This window comes from Chelonia mydas, chromosome 9 (genome assembly GCF_015237465.2).
Source record: "Chelonia mydas isolate rCheMyd1 chromosome 9, rCheMyd1.pri.v2, whole genome shotgun sequence".
Classification (NCBI taxonomy): domain Eukaryota; kingdom Metazoa; phylum Chordata; order Testudines; family Cheloniidae; genus Chelonia; species Chelonia mydas.
Window position 1 is genome coordinate 98,682,640 of NC_057855.1, and position 18,684 is coordinate 98,701,323.

The 18,684-nt window shown below is 39.6% G+C and overlaps 1 protein-coding gene across 15 annotated transcripts in view; it reads left to right on the plus strand.

The window, feature by feature from the left end:
• The window catches only part of KLHL13 (kelch like family member 13), a 120,113-nt gene that overhangs the window by 91,655 nt on the left and 9,774 nt on the right, over positions 1-18,684 (plus strand). For all 15 annotated transcript variants that reach the window (XM_037908368.2, XM_037908369.2, XM_043522008.1 and 12 more), the window contains one exon: positions 7,926-8,721. In XM_037908368.2, coding sequence (XP_037764296.1) covers positions 7,926-8,721 — 796 coding nt within the window. The remainder of the gene's footprint in view (positions 1-7,925; positions 8,722-18,684) is intronic.

Consider the following 18,684-nt stretch of genomic DNA (forward strand, 5'->3'; position numbering starts at 1 on the left):
GGGATTCCCTAGCTCGTGGTTTTCTGTCATGTTAGATTGCAATTCCTACAGAGGACAGCTCATTTACTTACCAGCTCAGTGGTCATGGGTCACCAGTGTGGTTAGATGTTCAGCTGTGTTTGTGTGTGTTTCTGGGTGCTGCCTCAGCTCTGTGCACACAGCTGGCACAGTAGACCTCGAGCGAACCGCCCAGTGACCACAAGATCCGTTAAGACATGAACACCTGGCCAGGTTTATTGTTAACAAAGCACGGTAATAGCACCTGGTAAACTCTACAAGGATATTAAGACATGTATGCCCCTGACACTGGATGCAGCTCAGTGAGTGGCCGGACTTTCCACTGCTTCCTAGGTTGGCCAGAAATACTCCCTCGGAGATACATCTTTATACCCCAATACAAACACATTATTACTGCCCCTTTGATATAGTTAGTTACTGCCCTCTGACGTGCCACAAGTCCTCCTTTTCATTTTGTACATGTTAGTTCAATTAAAACATTTCTATTACATACTGTCATCCTGACCTTATCTTTTAGAAGGGGTCAGTGTGTTCCTGTTATTCTTGGGGAATGTTTTTGTACCATCCTTAACATCGGGATGTTTTGGTACCACTTGATATTGGGATGAGTTTGCGTGAGCACTCTGTGACTAGCACTACTTAGGAATGTGTATTTTTGCAATATTAGCCCTGTTCTGGCCAAATTCTGTATGCAGGTCCTGCCTCATACCAGGCCTTTAATACAAAGACTTATGTCTCAGGCTCTCTTTCTGCTACAGAGCCCGAGGATGTTGCTGTCAGGGTGATGCTCTACTTCTTCCACGATCAAACCATCTGAATTATGCCTTCTTTTCCTTACCAGTCCTACCTTGGGTCTTCTGGAAGATTCATTAGAACAGGGCACAAGTCATCCTCACTGCCCCCATTGGCCCAGACAATTTTGGTTCCTGAGTCGTCTTCTCATGTTGCCTCAGTCACTGATGAACAGTCAGCCTTTTTCCAATCTCCTGACCCAGGAAAAGGGCAAAATTAAACATTCCAATCACTCCATCTCAGATGGTGGTTTTAGGATGGGTGTTGACTCTAGAATGTTCATACTCTGAAGCTGTACAAAGCATCCTTACTTACAGTAGAAAGGATTCCACTAGAAAATGCTGCATAGCCAAGAGGAGGCATTTATCTAGGAACAATAAAAATGTATATCCCCTAAGATGTGGATATTCCATTTATTCTGGACTATCTTCTTTCCTTCAGAACAGCAGGTCTTTTTATCAATTCTTTATGGGTCCACTTGGCAGAAGTCAGTGTATACAACCCACCTTCGCAGGGTTACTCAATTTTCACTTACCTACTGGCCAACAGATTCTGGGAAGGTCTAATCAGAACCTTTCCTGCTCTGAGAGAACCTACTTCTCAATGGGATCCGAACCTTGTTCTTTCAGTGCTCACTAAGCCTCCCTTCGAGAGACTGATTTCATGTTACATGTTTCTCCTATCCATGAAGGTTGCATTCCTGGTAGCCATCACCTCATCCAGGAGGCTGGGTGAGTTTGGAGCTCTGATGGTGGATCTGCCTTACACTATATTCCATAAAGACAAGGTCTCATTATGCTTATATCCTAAATTCACCCTCCCAGTAGTTTGAGTTTCATCTGAACTAGTCAGTTCACTTACCTGTGTTCTTTCTAAAGCCACATGCATCTACAGATTAGAGCAGGCTTCATTCCTCGACATGCAGTGCGCATTAGCCGTATATCTGCAAAGAACAAAACCATTCAAAAAATCTCCCAGACTGATCATAGCGGAAAGAGTTTGGGGACAAGCTGTGTCCTTTCAAAGAATGTCCATGTTGTGGATTGTTGTAATGACTTTCGAATGATGGAGGTCTCAGGAAGCTACTTAAGAGCATACCTTCCCATGACAACTAGAAGGCTTGGTGAGGAAGGCCAAAGCTATACAAAGCATGACAAGCATGTTGGGTGGTTTGGTGGGAGTGAGGGATCCAGTTATTGTGCAATTGCTTAAGAAGCTTCACACTAAAAATCCTGGGTTCCTGAGGCTGGTAGCTCAGCAAGAAGTGCCCCTCTAACTTGCCTTCTGGATCCACCCAGCCGTAAGTTCTGTGCGGGTGAAGGTGAGTCAGTCCAATTCCTGAGCTGGTCTGAACCCCTATTTTGTGAAAAAGGCATCTAAGTTCTGAACTTCTCTATGTGGGGAAACCAGGCAAAAAACTGGGAGGAAAAGAGATTTCAAGATTTTGCTCCCAAGTTCAGCAGTGAGGAATTAAGGTTTTCTGTGCAAGTTGCGGCTGCAGAGTCATTATCCTATGATCTCCTCAGAACCCTCAGACTTGTGTTCTGTTGCTCCTTTTCCAATTTCCTATAGTCAGCTAAGTTTTCCATTAGGTTTTGGGGATTGCTATCATCAGTTACTTATTTCTTGGACTCTCTTGTTTTACTTGCAATCATTTTCTCTCTCTACCATCCATTCACTTTCCAAGCCATGAAACTTAGAAAAGAAGAGAGTCCTGTTACTTTAGCGGGGAAAAAGGTGTTTACCACTCTTCTCAATAATATGTTTCAGCTCTCTAGGTCAGGGGTTCTCAACTTTATCTCTGAGGCCCCCCCAACATACTATAAAAACTCCATGGCCCACCTCTGACACAGCTGTTTTTCTGCATGTAAAACCTAGGGCCGTGATTAAGGGGTGAAAGCAGGGCAAGTGCCTGGGCCCCATGCCACCAGGGACCCCATAAAGCTCAGTTGCTCAGGCTTCGGCTTCAGTTCCAGGGCCTGCAGCCCCATGCAGTGGCTTCAGCTTTCTGCCTTGGGCCCCAAGAAATCTAATGTGGGCCCTGCTTGGTGGTCCCCCTGAAACCTGCTTGTGACCCCCCCAGGGGACCCCAGACCTGTGATTGAGAACCACTGCTCTAGCTGGTTGCTCCCTTGATGTGCAACTTTTTAACTAAAAGTTTTAGCTTTTGGAGGTTAGTTTGATGAGCAAATTAACTTGAACTGTTTTGCTATGTAGGCAAAAACATCCAAAGTGTAAAGAATGCTCACTTGGAATGAACTCTCCCTCAGCTCCTTCTGGTAGAGTTATTAGTGTTTGTCCAATTATAGCCCCTCTCTGTCTGTGTATAAAATGTCTTTGCTGTTCAAATATTTCATAATCTTTTTTGTAAGAGAAATCTTACATTTTGCCTTAGGCTGTTCCTTTAAGTCATTAAGCTTTGCCATTCATTTCATTGGGAGCACTGTTCGGGGCAAGTAACAGTGGTTGAGATATTCCAGTGCCTGTTAATGAGCCCTTTTATTCTTGGGTTCCATACAATAGAAGCAGCTTCTGTGTCTACCATTGCTGTTATAAGCCAAAAAAGTTAAAAGGAACTTAAATTATCATGTAAATGAAATTCTATAAAGTACGTTGCTCTGTATCTAAGCAGTATTTGGAGAAGATAGTATCTGCGTACTGTATCTTGTCCAATTTTTGAATATTTCAGTGTGAGTAATTATTAGACACCCTGCTGTTTGTCAGGGTTTTTTCCAGATGAAAACAAAGTATATTTTATATATTGTAAAAAAAGGAATACTGTAAATCGAGCTAGGATTACTCTATACAATATAATATAGCCTGGTAGCTGTCAATGCTCAGAAAAAAAAAAAATCTATAAAAAAAAATTACTAATTGGGCTAGTGGAAAGGTAGCTTTCAAGAAAACATTTAAATCAAAATTGAAGGAAATTTATTTATTAATCAAGACAAGCACAGAACAGGGCACAACCCCAGTTATTCCCAAGGTGCATTAATGATCATAATGCTTAAAAGGATTATGCACAATAAAGTTGTAATAGATCAGATTTAGACCAAGTAATCAATTAAACCATTAAAACTATTTAAATTTAAAGAGTAAATATTTTGCAGAATAGATTTGAGATGGTCTATTTTGAGACCTGCAGATAGTGTTTAGCAGAGTAGCATACAAACAGTAGCAACATACAAAATGGATGATGGAGGAGTCAAACAGGAATTGTAAAATTCACAACTAAAGGTTACAAGTGCATTATGGATATTAATTAGATCAAACACAGAAACAAGATTTAAATGTTCTAGTTTAAAAACAAATTTATCTTAAAAAGCTACATGTTAAAACTTTCTAACAGGTATGCACTCTACTCTGTCTGCATGGTCCAGTGCAACATAAACTTCCAGGATACCTACCTGTACCTCTTTGCCCTGCATTTGATTTAAAGCAGGGATCTCAAACTCAAATCACCACGAGGGCCACATGAGGGCTAGTACATTGGCCCAAGGGCCACATCACTGAAACCTTTTTATACAATGATACAAAAGTATAGTCAAAAATGAAAAAAAATGAAGAATATAGTATGCTATTAAAAGTCAATGTATTCACATTTTACAAACTGTAATGCGAAGAGGGATTTTAATAAAATATAAACACTCAGTAGTGCACCTCACTCAAACGACAAAACATGCATTTACTTTTAGAATTACGTCCATTAAAGCTCCCCCTCTGTCCCCGGCCCTACCCCCATTCCAACCCGTTCCCCAAAGTCCCTACCCCAACTCCACCGCCTCCCTGCCCCTATTTCAACCCCTTCAACAAATCCCCGGCCCTGCCTCTTCTCTGCCTCCTCCCCTGAGCATGCTGCATCCCCGCTCCGATGAAGGGAGCTGTAGCTCACGAAAGCTCATGCTCAAATAAATTTGTTAGTCTCTAAGGTGCCACAAGTACTCCTTTTCTTTTTATATATCAAGGTACATGCTAAAACACAGCTATCCAATGAGAGAACTTGCATGCAAATAGAAAGATGCAGGATTATTTCCAAAGGAGGGCAGGACAGACAGAAAATGGTGTTATGACAGACTGCAGTGCCATTGAGTTGTGGGACACCATGAATTGGCTGCTTTATTAGTATGGTTCTCCCATTTGTTTTGTTTCATTTTATTATATGACTTGAAACTTCTCCCAGTTACACTAGTGTTAAATTAATGTAGTGTGTTGTGGCAAGATAGCCAATTCTAGTTTGGTGGGTCCTGCGCTTTTCTTGGTGGGGAGCCAAGATGCTACCTTTTGCTCCTCGCTCTGAGTCCCAGCCCCTCTCAACCTCTGTGGGTTTCTTACCTTCGTCCCCCTTAGGTGGGGTTACCCTCAGTCCTTAGATGCTAGGGGGAAGGGAGTCTCCCTGTTCTGCTGGGCAGGGTCCCCCTTACTCCAGTTCTCAGGTCTTCCAAATCTCTCAACACACCTCCAACTCTAGTCTGTTCTTGTTCTTGTTCCTCCTCCTCCTCCTCTGTCTGCCTGATGCAGGGGGTTTTATTAGGTTCCTAACAGGGCCTTAATTGACTGCAGGTGCTCCAGTTAACCTGCAGCCACCTTCCCTATTCTACAGGGAACCAACCACACCTTAATTAGCCTTGAGCTTATATATCTAGCACTCTCCCACTGCTCCCTGGCCCTCCTGTATCACAATGTATAGTTCCCCTCAATTTGCCACTAATTTAAGTAATTATGAAGCCTATGAGGAAAACATATAGAAATTGGCTTGATACTGACAAACTTTAAAGGAAAAATAAAATAAAAATGTTTGTCAAGTTTCATAGAATACTCTGTAGGTGATTATTAGTTTATATCAAAAGCTAGATAATGAATTAACAGTTTTGTACTTCTTTCCTAACAACTATAAAGCAAGTTTAATTCAAGTATATAATGTATCAGCATTTTACTGTATAAATCTTTTTAGCCTGCCACCCTGTTAATGTTCTAGTTTAAAAAAAAAAACCAACAATTATAGGGCTTGGTTTTACAGAATATTAATAATGGAATATGGAACCTTTTACCTCTCACTTGTTTGAGGGCATTGCAGGCCATCTGTGAATGAAGATTATCATTTGGTAGCTCTCCAGTGGCCTATGTAAAATGAGTTCTTAGGCCCTGTTTCTGGTGAAGAAAAAACGTCATCACCACTATAGTTTGCTGATTTGTAAATTGGTCAAATGTTGAAGGGGCAGTGCCACACTCAGGAATGACATGCACATGATATTGATAAGATCGTATGTGATGAACCCAAACAAATGGGCCACTTATGTTTCTGACTTCAAACCTTCTGCTATTTCCCTGGACAAAATCTTTGAAAAAACCCAAGTGTCCTGGGGTTCTAATGGGCCTTGCAGTACTGCTGATCCCAAGCATTCAACAATCATGAGTCAGGCTCCAAAATATCAGATATGTATGGGTTCTTTTTCTGTGTTTTCTGGTCTCTGAGTCTTTAGGCTACACTCAGGTGATATTGTCCAGCTTTTTCCCCTGACCATAAAGGTAAAAACTTACTTTAAAAAAACCCGACATTCTCATGACTCTGAGCTGGGGCTTTAAGAAAAAAACAAATATAGTGAGATTCCCCTCACCGGGTCCTAGAGCCTGGGCTCCAGCCTGAGCCCAGAAATTTTCACAGCAATGAAACCGCTCCGCAACCTGTCGGCTGGCATAGTCCAGCCGTAGTCTGTTGCTGTGTAGGTGTATACTAAGTCTTTCAGTATACCACATACTCATTATTGAAACTAAGCTTTAAAATTAAGTTTTTTATACATTAGTTATAGTTAGGATTGGCAGAATTCAATTTTTAGTTTTTGATAATTTTGACAGATAATATCAATGTTTATTTTGAAGAATTTTTTTTTTAGATTTTTATCTTTTTAAATATTCACAGTTGCACAAAATTATGAGGAGTCCTGCAGTGGAGGTCAGACAATTATTTAATGACAGCCAACAGCAGAGATTCAAAAAGCTAAAGCTTTATAACTGTTAAAACACACATTGTCTACATCACACTTCAAATATACACAATAAATATCCTTAAATCAAACCCTAATAATTTTTCAAGTAGCATTTTCTTACTTTGCCTCTTTGTAAATTTTGATTGACAAAAATATTTCCCTATACAGTTTTTGTGTGTACGGGAAAATCAACACTTATCAATATGTACCCATAAAAATCGAATCCTTCAGAGCCTGGTTATGGTGCACAAGTAATCTTTTATAAAGAACATACCAAAGGAATTAAAAATTCAGAGTAAAGGCTGACTGAATGAAATGTGTAGCACTGGAGAAACAGGCTGTGTTTCTTTCAGACACTTTCTGGTTTTGCTACTATTAACTTTGATCAGGAGATTTTGAACTGTAGACATTTCTGTGCTTTGGGGCATGTTAACCTGTCTGATCACTAAATTCTTAACTGTTATTTTCCTGCTATTGCTTTGTATAGGGTTACAATTGTGTGCAAATGAATGTTTCTTAGGGAACATCTTGCATAGTAAAAATTATATGCACTGTGGGTACTGTTTATGGAGGGTGGCTTAGGTGTGGAGGAGAATAGTCACAAAACAGTACGTCTTATTTTGTGGTAAACAAAAATTAATGAGGGGGGGTGATGGAGTAGTTGAATGAGCATGGGAATGTGTTAGGAATTTGAGGCCATACCCCAGTTCACATGATGATTCACTCTGACAGAGCTATGCATCCCTACTCTTACCACACTTTCCCCATTCCAAACATATAAGGATGTTTGCAGGACACTTTGAAGATAAAGTGCCTTTATAATTGCTATGTATCATCATTTTATTATATTAGATCTGACATATAATTAATATATGCCATCTGTTCTCCAGTAGTCTTATTTCTTCCTTCAAAACAACAAATACCTTACTGGATCAATTCTCGCAATCATGAATATACACATCTGACTGAATATTTATTTGCTCATATGCGTAAATCACCTTGAGTATTGCAAAATGATGCAAATATTGCTGGCTCCACAGTATTCCTTAAATTGTGTATTATCCTAATATGGCTAAATGAACATCAGATTAGGAAAAAGTGTTTTGATTCCTCTTTCTACTCACTTAATAGGTTTCTTTGGAAAATTGTGTCGAGGTTGGGCGGATTGCCAATACGTACAATCTCACAGAAGTGGATAAATACGTTAATAATTTCATCCTGAAGAACTTCCCCGCATTATTAAGTACTGGTGAGTTTGTGAAACTCCCCTTTGAACGTCTTGCCTTTGTGCTTTCAAGCAATAGCCTTAAGCACTGCACTGAGCTCGAACTCTTCAAGGCTGCTTGTCGCTGGCTACGGTATGAGGAGCCTCGAATGGAATATGCTGCAAAACTAATGAAGAACATCAGATTTCCACTGATGACGCCACAGGATCTTATTAATTATGTACAAACAGTGGATTTCATGAGAACTGACAATACATGTGTGAATTTGCTTTTGGAAGCCAGCAATTACCAAATGATGCCGTACATGCAACCAGTCATGCAGTCAGAGAGAACTGCCATTCGATCAGACAGTACTCACTTAGTAACATTGGGGGGAGTGTTAAGGCAGCAACTGGTTGTCAGCAAAGAATTACGGATGTATGATGAAAAGGCACATGAATGGAAATCATTAGCTCCCATGGATGCACCAAGATACCAGCATGGCATTGCTGTGATTGGAAACTTTCTTTATGTAGTTGGTGGACAGAGCAATTACGACACGAAAGGAAAAACTGCAGTTGACACAGTCTTCAGATTTGATCCTCGCTATAATAAATGGATGCAAGTTGCATCTTTAAATGAAAAGCGTACCTTCTTCCACCTAAGTGCCCTCAAAGGACATTTGTATGCAGTTGGTGGTCGAAATGCAGCGGGTGAACTAGGTAAGTGTATTTTATCTTGAATGTATGAATTTTTGTCTTTCTTTTCAGGTCTTAAAATTATTCTGTTCTGTGGAAAAGGGAGAGAAAAACTAGTATCCTAATTTGAAAACAAATTAAGTTTATTTCTTTCCAGCAGCATCTATAGAGATGCTAATTTGGACACGGTCAGTGAATTTCAGGTACACTTTTGTGAAGGAAGTTCAAAATTAAATTTAACTTGTAGAATAAAGTGACATGTTGCATACTGATTTAGATATGTAATATCCAGTGTTTTCATCTTTAGCATCAAACTATTTAAATAAAATGCTCACTGCCATTTATTTAAATGTTTGTGGAAGCTTTTACTGAGTTTTGCAAAGTTTCTTCAGAAGGAGCTTTAAACATTTGACTGAAGAAATGTTTGCTTGCAAATAGATTAACCTTTTCTAGTTCTGCCTCTGTATAACAGTTGCTTTTCAAACACATCATGATTTAGTAACCTCATATATCATGTAAGCCAAAATAATTTAACACATTTTTATTTGGATAAGAATATCTCTTATACTTGAAGGAAATCTGTGCAGTGGCTCTCAAAAGATGTGACTTTTTCTTGCAGTCATTGTAATAGTGATTTTGGAATATCAGTGTTTTAAACATGTTTGTTGCTTTAAAGACAAGCCAATAGCTTATCTGTGAGACTAAAAATGTTCTGACACACTCCACTTGTTTGTCACTAAAAATTACTTGTTCTTTTCCATGATCTCTGCACCTCATGGTTAAGTGTCTCACTTCCTATTAATCCTCCTTTCTTCACTCCCTCTTTGTCAAAAATTGTAATTCATTTTACTTGGAGAAAAAAAGATCTAAATAAAAATTAGAAGGAATAAAAAATGATCAGGCAGTAGCTAGTCACTTTTAATTTAGCATAAACCATCAGAAATGTAAGATTAATCTTTCTCTACAAAAGCAGGTGGTGTTCAGAGTTGATACACAGATTTGACTATATGTACCCATTTGTAAATTTTGTCTCTGTGTATTAGAAATACAATAATGAGATAGAGTATTATACTTCACATTTATGATTGCATAATAGAATTTCACTTAGTGTGATTTAAGTAAGTGTACACATACAGATGCTTTATTTAAGCTTGCAGTCTCTCTATCTCATCCCCATTCACAGCAGATACTTGGCAGCAGACCTGGCTTTGTGGTGAAATCTCCTGTTACAAAAACTTCATTACTTTTGTGGATATACTGCAGTGTATTTTATAAATGTACTGTGAAGTATTGTCTTAATTTAAACTAATCAGAAAAAATGAACTGATTGTTTTGTGATGTAGCATCTGATTCTCTCTCCCCCTCCCCCATTTTACTCATCTACAAATCTGCAAAATTCAGATAATCTGCAATGGATTTCCTAGTCATATAATAAACTTCCTGTTTGGGAAGCATGGAGTGCTAAAGTTGTAGACTTGTAATTCTTTTAGCAAAGTTTGAATAGCAGAATTGATTTTTGTGATTTTTTGGTGTTATAATATGTTAAAAACTGTGTTTTTAACATAAGTTGGTTATTTCTTGCAACCATTTCATGATTTATATCTAAATGCATTTCTAGCTAAAATGATCATGATTGGTAACTTTTCACTTCATCTGCCTGGTGGTGCAACATGCAGTAAAAGTTTAGTGTCTTGTGAGTGTACCTATTGTATAATTAATGAATATCTACCATCATTCACTTGTGTGAACTAGTGTCAGAGCACCTGGGCTTCAGTGGAGGACCCATGTTAATGGTTCACCCTAGGAGGATAATCCATTCCGCCTGTTACTTGGCATGGGTGGCATCTTAGTCTCTCCTTTTCTCTGCTTGTGGAACACAACAGTTAAGTCTCCTGAGAACTGATATGCTTTGGTCTAACTGAAGTGATTGAGCCCAGTATAGGGGTATCTGGGTGAAGCTTAATGGTCTGTGATATACAAGTCAGACTTGATGGTCTCTTCTGGCCTTAAACTCTGATTTTCAGTTCCAGCAGACACTTAAGGAGCTTTAATCAGACTCGCATACATAGATGTTCCTGCAGTACAATATTTTGCTGTCTGCCACCACAGATTAAATGGCTTGTAGATGTCCTTTGGTTTTGTACGATTTGAAAGTTGGTAACCCTAATGCAAACACCTTGCCCCATCCCTTGTCCAAGGCCCCGCCTCCTGTTCACTCCATTCTCCCTCCCTCCCTCTATCATTCGCTCACCCCCACTCACTTTCACAGGGCTGGGGCAGGAGGTTGAGGTGTGGGAGGGGGTGAGGGCTCTGGCTGTGGGTACGGACTCTGGGGTGGGGCCGGGGATGAGGGGTTTGGGGTGCAGGAGGGGGCTCCGGGTTGGGGCCAAGGGGTTCAGAGTGTGGGAGAGGGTTCAGGGTTTGGGGGTGGGGGGTTACAGGCACTGGCTGGTGGTGTGGGGTGCAGCTGGGGACGAGGGGTTTCGGGTACAGGAGGGGTCTCGGGGCTGGGGGAGAGGGTTGGGGAGGGGCGGGAAGGTTGTGGGCTCTGGGAGGGAGTTAGGATGCAGGAGGGAGTTCCAACCTGAGGCAGGTGGTTGGAGTGCAGGAAAGGGTTCAGGCTGCGGCTCTGTCTGTCCGTCGCTTACCTCAAGCTGCTCCCGGAAGCGGACGGCATGTCCAGCTCCTAGGCAGAGGGGCCAGGGGCCCCTGCACTCTGCCCATGCCCTTAGTGCTGCCCTCACAGTTTCCATTGACCACGGTTCCTGGCCAATGGGAGCTGCGGAGTCGGCGCTCAGGGCGGGGGCCACCTAGGAGGCGGACATGGCGGCCGCACTGGGATCCGCCCAGAACTTGGGCAGGCAGAGAGCGTGCCTTTACCCCCACCCCCACCCCCACCTCCCGTACCATCAACTGGACTTTTAGCGGCCTGGTCAGCGAACCTTGGCGGTGCTAACCAGAACCACCACGATCCCTTTCAACTGGGAGTTCTGGTCGAAAACCGGACACCTGGCAACCCTAATTTGTATCATCTCCACAGCTCTCTTTGATTTAATTGTGGGTTGTGGGAACTGATGCATTTACAGGTAAGACTTGTGTGCTGGTGGAGAACCCACTTGGAGGCTGATCATCTCCTCATGCATTGTGCTAGAAGCCAAAAGTTTTTACCTCTTCCCTGAGTGTGTAGGATTTATCCATTGGAACCATTTTGTGTTGGTGATTCCAGTTGACCTCGAGGAGAAATGTTCTTCATTTTTTTTAAAGTACTTTTTACATGCCCTGGGCCATATCAAGATCTCACATGTAAAGTGGATATCTCTATCTAGAGTCTGCTGTATAAACAGCAAAGTCATAAAATCCCAGCTCGTACTTTCCCTGACTCCAATACAGTGGTTTGAGTTTATCTAAGACATTGAATAGATTGATATACATGAGACTGCTCATGTCAGTGTCCATACACAAAGTTGCAGCAATTTAACTAAATCAGTATCAAATCACATCTTCTGTTAAACTGCATGGAGACCAGGCTTTGAATTTACAGAGAGCACTGAACCTATCTCAAGCGATAACATTCTGACCTAAATTTCCTTTGCAGTCTCAGTTTAAGACAGGAAATGAAGAATATTCTGTTTAAACTTTTGTGTAGAAGTACTGTTAAACTGCTGCAGTGATTTACATGTACAGCTGGCAAAACGATTTTGATCCTTTTGCATGAAAACCTCTATATAAATGTTAGGTATTCTGGTTGCCTTGGAGTTTGATTTGGGGACTGAAATATTCTGTTTTTCTTCCCATCAATTGCTATCCAACTCATGTTTCACTTTAATTTTTCCTTTTATAAAAACTGGCAATCTAAAGATCTGAAATCCAGTTTAGCTCTCTCTTCACCCCAAATAAAAAAATCCTAACTTTTCGTAAATAAGCAGGTTAAATGTGCATTGGAAAACTGTTATGGAATTTGCCCTCTTGGATTCAAACTGATTTCAACTTCTTAGTTATTATATGTGATATGAATTTCTGAAAACTTGAATTAAACTTTCCAAGGAGATCGGCTTTAAATATTAGCTCTCTAGATGTTAAACTCTCTCTAGTCAATTCTGTTGTACTGACTAATTTACCGTCTCTTTCAGGCACAGCAGGGTCTAAGGGTCAAAGTTATTAGAATATATATCCTTATTTTTTTCAAAAAGTCTCCTTTAATCAATAATAAAAGGGATACGTGTATGGGGTCTTTCAGACATGGTACCCAAAACATTTCTCAAATATTTTAAGCTTATTAAAACTGTGTAGTATTACTTTTCACCATAGAAATGTCTGTTTTTCACTAGTAGTAAGATGATGATAATAGTAATTTAACAATGCATACTAGTACCCATTTGAAACCTTCAAAGGGAAGTTACCAGAATTGGAATTTGGCAAAGACCTCAAATACCTAAAATTGTAATGGGTTTCTTTAAGGCCTCATTTTCAAAACAGCAGAAGTGCAGGGCTATGGACAGCTCTACATCTGATTTGAGCATATAATTACCCCAATTGTGCATGGAAATTAGATATGGCTGGTTAAGTGGGGATGCTAATGGATAGAGAAGGGAAGCCAGAATCAAGAGAGAACACTTCAGGAACTGTATCTGTCGGAACAAACAGAGGAGGTGACCGAGAAAAGGAAGACTCCAAAGGAAAGAAGGTGCGGAAGACAAATTGGGAGGTGTCTTACAGAAAAGCCTGAGGGATCAGAGCATATATAATCTCCAATCACGAGAAATGCTGGTAGATTGATAATAGGCTCCCTTTCTTGAAGATAAATAGGGGTAGCCATATCTTGCTGGGAGAAAGAGTGGCTGTATTGTGAGAATCATGTGGCCTGGCTGGGGTGGTGATACAGGTTTAGATAAGCATCCTGAAGTTTCGATGGTTAATCTCAACATATCCAAAACTCCAGAGATTCTGGGTTCTCCAATAACTAGTTTTATATGCAACCTTGTGAGTGGGATCTAGTGTACTTTCATATGTATTTTTAAGTGTACTATTACAAAACATCACTTTGTATTGATATCAAATCATAATACAACACACAGGGGGCAGAGAATATTGGATTTTCATGAGAGAGCATAAAAGAGCAGCATGGAAATTTCAGTTGTGAGGCCTAGTTAATTGAGGAGATTCATACGCAAACAAAACAATTCTCTGGAATGGGAATGGAACACCAGCTATGTGACAGCTGAGAGAGCAGTGGTTTTCAGATTCGTTTATTCAGGGAATTGTCCTTGTAAAATTTATAAATGGTGGTAACAACTGTAAAAACCCTCAGTAGTATCCAGCTGGGTCACTCTGTGACAGTAACTCGAATCCCAAAGCAAATGCTGTATGAGAGATCCTTTCAGACTGCTAGTAGGAGTATGGTAGTAGTAGGTATGCATCCGATGAAGTGAGCTGTAGCTCACGAAAGCTTATGCTCAGATAAATTTGTTAGTCTCTAAGGTGCCACAAGTCCTCCTTTTCTTTTTTCTAGTAGGAGTAGTAACAGTATTATAAGGGAACCATCACTATGCTATATTTGTGAAAAAGATGCAGCACTTTATAAGAACAGGTCATACACTCTCCTCTCTGACAGGATGATCAAATGAAAATCCTACAAGTGGGAACAAAGTAGAGTTCAGTTTCCCAGTGCTGGAACACCCATGTACGGGGACAGTAGGCCTCTACGGGGTATGTCTACAGTGCATCTGGGGGTGAGCCTCCCAGCCCAGGTCCGCAGACTTGTGCTAGTAGATCATGTGCTAAAAATGGCCATATAGGTTTTCTCACTTGGGATGGAGCTTGGACTCTCAGGGTAGGTCTACACTACCCGCCGGATTGGCGGGTAGCAATCGATATATCGGGTTGATTTATCACTTCTAGTCTACACGCGATAAATCGATCCCTGAGTACTCTCCCGTCGACTCTGGAACTCCAGCACTGCAAGAGGTGCAAGCAGAGTCGACGGGGGAGCTGCGGCAGTCAACTCACCGCTGTGAAGACGCCACAGTAAATTAATCTAGGTACGTCGACTTCAGCTACGCTATTCTCGTAGCTGAAGTTGCGTACCTTACATCGACTCCCTACCCACTAGTGTAGCCCAAGGCTTAGGCTCACCCCAGCCCCCTAGACCTGAGAGTAAGAGCTGTAGCTTGAGCTGCAATGTGTACACTCCCAGATGCACTGTATACATGCTCTGCGTGCTCCTATAATACAAGTAAACAATGGTAATACATCTCAAGACTCATTAGAAGTTATTGGGACAAAACTGATAAATGTCTACATGCTCCACAAACAATAACACAGGTGGCCGTGTGAAAATACAAGCAGAGTTGCATAATTTGGGACTGCTCCAGGTGTGCCTTTCCAAGTATCTATTCCTTTAATTCTATCAAAAAGATATTCTGGGCTGTTTTATGGGATACATGCTGGTCAAAAGTGCCTCTGCTCCAATATAACAAAACCTAATGGGATTGCTCAAGCTTTTGAGAGAGAGAAGGAAACCTTCTCAACTTATTTAGAATGTGCCAGTCTAGTTACTCAATTACCTTCAAGAGAGGCTCTCTCATGTATGGTATGTACTCTATCTGCTTTCAAGAGAGACTGCCTTCTTACTGGGGGGAAGCCGGGGGGGGGTGTTGATAGACTAATTTTTAAAAAAAAAAAAATCCTTTTTTGACCAACACCTTTAAATAGTATGTGCTTTAATTTTTTTTTAAATTTTTTTTTCTGATGCTCCGTTGAGGTTTATATGGGCCTTGTTATCTAGGGAGAAACTGACAGACTATTCATGGAAAACTGTAGGCAATGTAAAAAATCATGAAAAATAGCTAACTTCTTTTAGTCGTGATAATCTTAGAAGTTAGTTGTGAGTGTAGCATCCACAAGATTTTCAGTCAGAATTATGATCTTCAAGTTGGTAGTGATCATCTAAAAAATGAACACTGCAGCTACATAGCTGATGTTCAAAAAGTAAGGATTCTGGAACTGACAATAGTCCGTTCTCAAACAGGCAATTGTTTTATAACTTTGTATGAGCCATAATATTGTACACTAGCTTCTGCATGCTGTATCTGCTGTCCCCTGTCCTAACTTGTCTATGTGTCCTCATCTGTAGATCCTCCCTCCAGTTGGTGCGGGATGAACAGCTGTCTGGTGTTTTGGAAATAGAGTGATGTTGAATTTTTGGTTGCTGCTAGGTCCTCTGTGGCTTTTTTGGGGGGGGCTACTTAGTCCATAGTTTGCTTAGTATTTTACTAGAACTGGCTTTGTTTTTTGAAGATTTTTTTTCCCCAGATTCCTAAGAAGTGCCAGGAGAAAACTTTACATATTGTCCATATGTTCACATTGCTGGGCTAATGAAATTGGTGGTGTTGATCCACTACTAGGAAGTAAACAGTCAAACTACCAGGGTGGATTGATTTTAAATCGTTGATTTTAATTACAGTTTTGCATTTGTACTTAGTTATTTTCCTAAAGAAAGATAATTTTCATTGGTTGGTAACCATTAAAACATGAAGACACACTATATCTATACACTTTTATTTGAGCCTTTATGTAGCTTAACTCTCATTTATTCAGATCCTTAATTTTTACATTTTTATTTTGCTAGAAAACAGTGAATAATGCATTTCTTATTTACTAGATGATTAATTTTTTACTTGTGCAATGTGTCAAATCTATTTGGATGGAAATTCGAACAGTTTAAAAATGCAAAAAAGCAGCATTTTAAAGTTATTTATTTTTTAATTAGTTAAATAAAACTACCCTAAATGTCCTGGATACATAAGAAAAAAGTTGATCAAAAATTATCAAAACATGTTTTGCATTTAAAACTTATTTATGAAGTAAAGGAACTATTATCTACAGTTAGTGAGTGAATCAACGTGATTGTTTCTTGTCATCATGTCCTTCCAGATTTGAGAACTAGTAGAAATCATAGATTGGAAGAAGAAAACAAGCTGTTTTGCTTTTTTCAACTTTAACTTTGAATGAACTAATAATTGAACTGAAATAATTAAATCAACTGAAATGGAAATATTCTCCCTGAACCTGCAGACAAGGTTACTGCTCTCAAAAGTGGATTTAGCATATCAGGAAACACTGGATCCAGGTGCTTAGCCAGTGGCTTCCACCAGTCCAGTACTTTGATTTTCTTTAAAACTCTGGTTGTAAAAATATACTGCTTAATTTTTTTAATGTAAATTAAATTATTTTAATAGATTTGAGTAAGTTTAGGCCTTAATGTAAGTTGTCATAACTTCAAATTTAAATTTAAGTAAATCTGTTTTTAAAAATAATCCTGCATTTAATGTAAATAAAATCTGATTTAAATTAAAAAAAAATTTAAAAAATTGATTTTTATCCTCCCTGCAAGATAACTGTTCCTCCATTTGGAGAACAGGCAAAATTGGAACGGAAGGATGTTTATCTAGTAATTGGTAGGGGGTAGAGTTATCTACGTCCGAGCCAAGAAGTTTCAGTATTTCAGTTCCAGACTTGGAACTCCTTAGCAGAAAGTAAATGTAGACATTGAGAACCAAAAATGTTTTGGTTCCAGATACGAACAGTTTTTTCACTGACCTCTTTTTAGTCTCATGCATATAAATTTTGTATTGCTGCATCCATTGATAATTGGTAAGTTTTGTATTTCAAAGACTTGGCTTAACCTAAATATTATTTAACCAACCCAAAAGTCACTTAATAATTCTATTGTTTATCACAACTTTAATAAGTTGTGATATGCTAGAGCATAATTGATAATATTTACCTTATTTATAAATTAATTTTGTTCCATACTTTTGGTCCATTTAACAGACACAACTGGCAGCATCTACTCAAGAGATTGGTATTAAAACAGCAGATGCATTTCAGGTCAAGACTATTGGTATTTCCTCAATTTCATAAACACTAAATTAGCTCACAAATTATACCTGTAAATCAAGTGTGCAGCTTGTTGTGAAAGAAATGGAAATGGGATGGGTTTGGTCTTTTTTATGTCCTGCAGCAATGACTTTTTGTGCTATGGCCTTGTCTGACCTCACAAAGTATACAGAGCTGACTTGGACAGTACTTGGATGAGAAATGTCCAAGGAAAATCCAGGATGCAACTGGAAATAGGGACTTGTGTGAGTAATTTAGTAGCTGGCACTTTCCTTCTGAGTTTCTGCTGAATCAGTTCAACACACTGTTCAGGGTATTATGTCATTGGAAGTGTCATTAGTCCTGAGGTAGTGGTGAATTTTTGTTTAGGGAGCTACACTCTGTACTGAGCTTACTGGTGGGTAGGTGTATGGGTGTGTGTGAGAGAGGCCCCTTTTTGCTAGATTCCCCTTGCTAAAGTGCACTTTGGAAGTACTCTCAAATTCAGAATTACTGCCACAGCTATATCTTGTCCTTAGAGATTGTCCCTAAGGATTTTTTCAGACAATTGAAAATATCCTGTGTTCTTGTTTTAAAAATAATAATAACCAAAAAAATTAAATAGTCCTTTTATAATCCTTGTATCATGGTAATGAGGTACCGAGTCACACAATAGATTCCTGCCAGCACTGCAACTGTCATATCTTTAGAATGTCAAGATTCTCAGCCTTTCAGTTTTATATATTTCTGTGTCATGCTGATGGTTTGAGATGACAGACTTTAAAATTAACCCTGGCCCATCACACCAGTTTGGGAGTTTCAGTACTTGTCTAAGACTGAATAAAAGCAAGTCCTATGGTAATATTTAATCTCTGAAAACGGAAGACATTTATAGTCAGTGTGTATGAAATGTGATTCAGTTCTCTGAAAACAGAGTTTGCTAACCTGACTTGATTATTTAAAATTAAGAGGTTTAATTTGCTTTCAAGACAACAGTAGCTTTAACATTATGGGTTGCTACACCGTGCATTGTAGTCAAACTATATTGCTCCCTCTTAAGTCTCTGGTCACATCTCCTCTCAAGCTACTCTTCCGAATACCTCATTCATA